The sequence below is a fragment of the Charadrius vociferus genome, unplaced genomic scaffold, assembly GCF_000708025.1.
Source record: "Charadrius vociferus isolate BGI_N301 unplaced genomic scaffold, ASM70802v2 scaffold687, whole genome shotgun sequence".
In the NCBI taxonomy this organism is placed as follows: Eukaryota; Metazoa; Chordata; class Aves; order Charadriiformes; family Charadriidae; genus Charadrius; species Charadrius vociferus.
The window spans coordinates 289,079-294,222 of record NW_009649054.1 but is presented as its reverse complement, the minus strand read 5'-3'; the positions used below and the strand labels follow the sequence as shown (position 1 = coordinate 294,222).

Genomic DNA, 5,144 nt, shown 5'->3' with positions numbered 1-5,144 from the left:
GGGGGGGACGACAGTTAGCAAAAGGGCTGGTTTTACTCATCCCCTTCCCCGCCACACTTGCTGGGTTTATACGTCTCCCAAAAACACATCCCAAGGGGCGAGCAGCAAGGCAGGGGGGGGCTGGGAAACCCACTGCCAGGCCACCGGGCACCTGGCAATTTGGGATACCCCCAGCAAGGATGCTTTCAAAAGCTGCTTGCCACCCAATTTTAGACTTTCTTGGGAAAAAAATAAATAAATAAAATCATTCTGCCCCATCAGTGCCCTCCCCTTCCGCAGACCAGAGGGAGATGGGGCTCCGCACCCCCACCGAGGACCCCGGGGTTGAGCCCCCGCTCCATCTCCCTCCCCGCCTTCGCACCCTTCGCTTGGGCACTGAATCATCGCTTAATAATCAGGAAAGGCAATTTGCATGCAGATTTTCATCGCTTCACTGAACATGGCTTTGATTGTATTGGATTTTTTTATTTTTTTTTTAATTTTTTCCTTCTTCTTCATCTCAAATGAACTTGGGGCGTTTTGTCCCTTGGTAACCTGAAGAAATGACGTGCAGCCCAAGAGCATCACCTCTTATAACGAGGGTGGCCGCCCTGGTGGCCAGGGGAAAGGTGGAATTCCCATTTCCCAATTCCCATTTCCCAACAGCTCACGGCTGTTGTCGAGGTGGAAGAAGGAATGGAAGAAGGAAAAAAAGCACGCAGAAACACAAAAGCAGAGCCGTAACGCCCCAGCTATGCTCCCACAGCCCTGGGACACGCGGCCGCAGCCTCCGCCGGCCCCTCGGGAATCCTGTGCCGTGCTTTCCTCGGACCACGGGCATGGCACCCGGCGCCCGACCACAAAGCAGCGCTGCAAAGCCACCGGCGCCAAGGGGACGCTGAGCCCTCCAGCTCCAAAACCCCCAGCAATGGAGAAGAGGACAGAACTCCCCAGCGGCGCTTGGTCACCGTGCAGAAGGTCAGGCTGGCTGGCATCACCACAAAGTCCCGATTCCACCGGAGACGTCGAGTCCCGCAATACAAGTGACACCATCCCCAGCCTGCTACGCTTTTTTCCCCCTCCCCCTCCCCTCATTGCACTTGAAATTAAGTCTCCTTTTGCTCTTCCCTTGAGAGAAACATCACCTTGGTGACTCATTCCCGCCTTCCCTGTCTTGCGTACGCCCTCCATGCTGCATCGCCCAAGCGCGAGCGTTCACCTGCCCGAGAGAAGGCTGTGGTGGCCCCTCGTTGCCCTCTGAAACCCCAACACATGCAGTGCTCCTCAGGCGAGACACCCCCACGTTAAACCTTGGCACGGCGAGGTTTTAGGACTGACCCAGGCAGCAATGCACGCCTGGAAGGGTGCTCAGCGCTCAGGTCCCTGTGTTTCCCAGCAGGATCTGGGGGAATGCCAAGAATGGGCTTTTTTGGCGAAGGAGACCAAATCGGCTGCCCCACGCCGGGCATCGGGGCTGGCCGCAGCCGAGGATCCGGTACTGGAACGGGCTCCGGTGGGCTGTGCCAGCGCGGCTGTGAATAGGAGATGCTCGTGCCCCTGCTCGCATGTCCCCACGGGTACGCTTTGCTCAGGGCTAAGCCGAATCGTCGTTTCCACTGTGTCCCAGCGTTTCTGGGGCAACACCACCCCGCAGAGAGCGGTGGCAGTGAGAGGGCTGCCCGGCTGGAGCATCACAGCAGAAGTTCCTGCTTTAAGTGGTTTGGGTGGTTAGGAACTGCTCCCGAAGAGTGGGGGCAGCATCCCCTCCGAAGTGGGATGTGGGGGAGCGAGGAGGGTCCCCAACCCTGGACACAGAGGGATGCCGCGGGCTGCTCCCGCAGGGACCTGCAGCCCCGGAGGGCAAACCACCCCGGGAAGCACATCAGCTGCTGCTTCGCCATCACCCCGGCAGCGTTCCCCCACGTCCCAACCTCTGGGCTTGGCAACCGTGCCGTTTCAGCTGGAAAAAAGGCACTTTTTGGCACAGCACGGGGCGGGCGGCACAGCCACGGCGCGCTGTGTCCCCCCACACGCACACACCTCCCATCGCATCCGCCCTGCGGCATCCCCAGAAGCAATCACGGAGAGCAATGCTAAAGTCAAACCTCAAAATGCAGTTCCACGGGGAGGTTTGCCCCAGCGTTCGGTCGACTCGGAACAACTCCCGAGAAAGGAGAATTACCCGAGATCCCTGTGGGAAAAATCTCTCCTCCCGCCGAGACCGACACCAAACCCCCTCCTGCCCGTTCCACGCTAAAAACGTACAAACAGGGGACTGAGGATTTAACAACGAGGAAAAAGCCATCTGTGCACGCAACTAATTGCCGGGATTACTGTCATTTGGTGAAGCGGGTGCCTCTAAAAACGAACCGCTCCGTAATTTAATTAAGTTGCCATCGAAAAGGAAAAGAAGGAGGGCTGCTGCTGCAAAGCACAGAGCCAGGATAAAGCCGGGCCCCGAGAGCCGGTTTCGAAGGAGCCCGAATCCCTGCAGGAATGACTTTTATCTGCGGCTCAGCACAAAGTCACCGGCGTGATTCCCATATCAAAGCGCTGCCCTGAGTGACGGGCGCAGGACGCGCTTTGTACTGCTCAAAACTCATTAGGCCATGAAATAACTTCATCCTGCCAAGGCAGGAAAGAACAACAGATGCCGGGTTTGCATTATCGGCGTTATTTAGCCCAGCGATCTTTAGACATTTGGGTCGAGTTTCTCCAAATTCGCAGCTTTCATCCGAGCGGGGCATCGTGTGTCCTCACCCCCCCGGCTCTGACCCGCCTAATTGAGGTCCCTCTCCGGCACTGCCCTTTGTGTGCCGACAATTAACCATACACCGACGAGGTTTGATTTAATTTCTGCCTGCGCCGGGGCATAAATCAAGGCTTCAGCTCGAATAAGAGGCCCATTGTATGCGGCGAGGGAGGAGAGGCTCCGGAGGGTCCGGGGATCACGCTCCTCCTGCGTCTCTCTCTGCTCTCCTTCCTTCACCTTCCCGCTGCTCTCCGCCTGCTCTCCCCCGTCCCCCTCCCTCGCCTTCGCCTCCACGCAGCCGTTCCCCCTCTTTCCCCGAGACGCCATCCCCTCTCCTACTTTGCTTCCTAAAATAAGCAACCATGTGCTCACCCTTTAAGCATCATTAGGTTTCAGGAGCAACACTCCAATAAGGCTCAAGGGAGAGAGAGAGGCGAGTTCATAAATCTCACTGGAAGGCAATCTGCGGGCTCGGGCAGCGTCGGCACATCGGTAACAGCCACTCCACGAGCGTGAGGTTTGGCTCACGCCGCCGGACAGGCAGTTGGCTTTTCCCTCTTCCAGGCCATCAGCCCTCGACACGCTCCCTGGGAACCACCTCGGGCGACAGGTCGTCCAAGACGCTGCTTTAAAAACACCCTTTTTCGGGTTTTGCATTTAAACGCACCTTTAAAACACGACGACTTGCATGTAAGCACAGCTCTTTGGTTTAAATGATCTCTAGAATGAACAGGAAAAAAGTAGGAAGCAGCATCTTGAAGTTGGAAAAACAAAAGAGCAGCGAAACCAACTTAGGGGATTTGTTCCACCCAAAAAGCCGGGAAAAAGCACCATCAGACCTGCAGGAAACCCCAACCTCCAGCGAAACAGCCTGCAGAAACAACTGACTGGGGTTTTTCCACTCTAGCGGCAACACTCCGGCTGGACCTCACCTGCCCGAAACCCCGCGCGCAGCCGCACGCTCGCACCGGGCGACATCTCTCCCGCCGTGGGCAAACCCAGCCAAAACTGGGGGGCCGCAGCCCCTTCCCCGTCCCTGCACTGGAGGAGGGGGAGATGGGCTGCAGGCGCCACGCGTGCCGCTCACTCCCCAGGAGACATTTGGCTAAAACCGTCTGCGCGATCTGCTGCAGAAGTCGCTAAAAATAAACTGCCCGTGCTCAAAGAACAACTCCTTTTGATGCAAATACCCAACTGCAAAAAGGAGAAGAAAAAAAAAAACAAAACCAAAAAAAAAAAAAGGCACTTTTATTGGTTAAAGGCATTAAGGAGGGATATGGGCTTCGGGAGGTTTCGCTCCACCTGTCCCCTATCTGTCTGCGCAGCGCCAATGGCAGCCAGCGCGCAGCCCCCCCGGCAGCACGAGGGGCTCGGCGCACCGGGGTCCTGCCCGGGAGCATCGCTGGTGCCGGCACGTGAAGGGGGGGGGTGGGTCAGAAGGCCTTAAATAAACAACACATACTGATAAGCAAAGGGGGTGGGTGTGGGGAGGGGTTTACTTACACTTGCATGGAGTTTTCCTTTTTTTGACATCGCTAAAAATTTGTTGCTGAAAACTCCTCGTATTCCTACAATCCCCTGAGACACAGCAAATATTTCCAAAACACCTAGGATGACAGAAATCCCAAAATAAATCACAGTTCTTTTCACATCGGTGTGACAAAGAAGAAAAAAAATGAAGAAAAAAAAAAAAAGAAAAGAAAACTAGTCCCATAAGTTGGCAATTCCTCTCCACGCTCCGTGGCTGCCCGGCTCCACGCAGCGCTCCTGCCCCATCCCTCCGCCCCGCACATGGACCTGCATCGACTCCGGGATGACGGGGTTGGTTGGTTGGTTCCCCCCCGGCCCCCAAAAAGCTGCGTTTTAAAGGACAATTTCTGACTTGGCTGCGACAGAGCAAGTTCACCCCTGGGGAATCCCTCTGAAGGGTGGGAAAAGCCCCTCATGCCTACCGCCCGCCTGCCACCATCATCCGTGCCTGCCCTCCTCCCGCACACGCCGGACTGGAAATAAATGTGTCACACGCACTGTTTGGGGCTAGAAGTACCAATAACGGTTTCTCAACCCCTTCTTCACAGCAGGACTCGGGCAGGGGGGCCCAGGAGGGAGAAAACAAGCTGCTTTCTCCTCAAACGGGTATTTTCAGAGCAGGATTGGGCTCTGGCTCCCGGCAGGGGTGTGCGTGACCTATAACTCATCTTATGGAAGAGCTTCAACCCGGAGCATCATTCCACAGCACTGACACGTGTCGCTTCCCCACCGTGCCCGGTGTCCCCCCGGAGCAGAGGAAAGGTGGCCGCAGGGGTCCCATCCCCACAACCGGGGGGAGCACCACATCCCCAACGTGCCCTTCCCACCCCAGGAAAAAAAGGATCGCTATCCCCAGCTGCAGCCCTGGGGTGGCCCCGGGGGT

General features: G+C 56.7%; 1 protein-coding gene across 1 annotated transcript in view; it reads right to left on the bottom strand.

Moving 5' to 3' along the window:
- LOC104289098 (chromosome unknown open reading frame, human C4orf22) overlaps nucleotides 1–3,709 on the bottom strand; it is a 230,913-nt gene extending 227,204 nt beyond the window's left edge. Inside the window, exons 1-2 of the mRNA XM_009887994.1 lie at nucleotides 3,664–3,709; nucleotides 2,813–3,078 (exon numbers count right to left, since the gene is read on the bottom strand). Coding sequence (XP_009886296.1) covers nucleotides 2,813–3,078; nucleotides 3,664–3,709 — 312 coding nt within the window. The remainder of the gene's footprint in view (nucleotides 1–2,812; nucleotides 3,079–3,663) is intronic.
- Nucleotides 3,710–5,144: the final 1,435 nt, after the last annotated feature.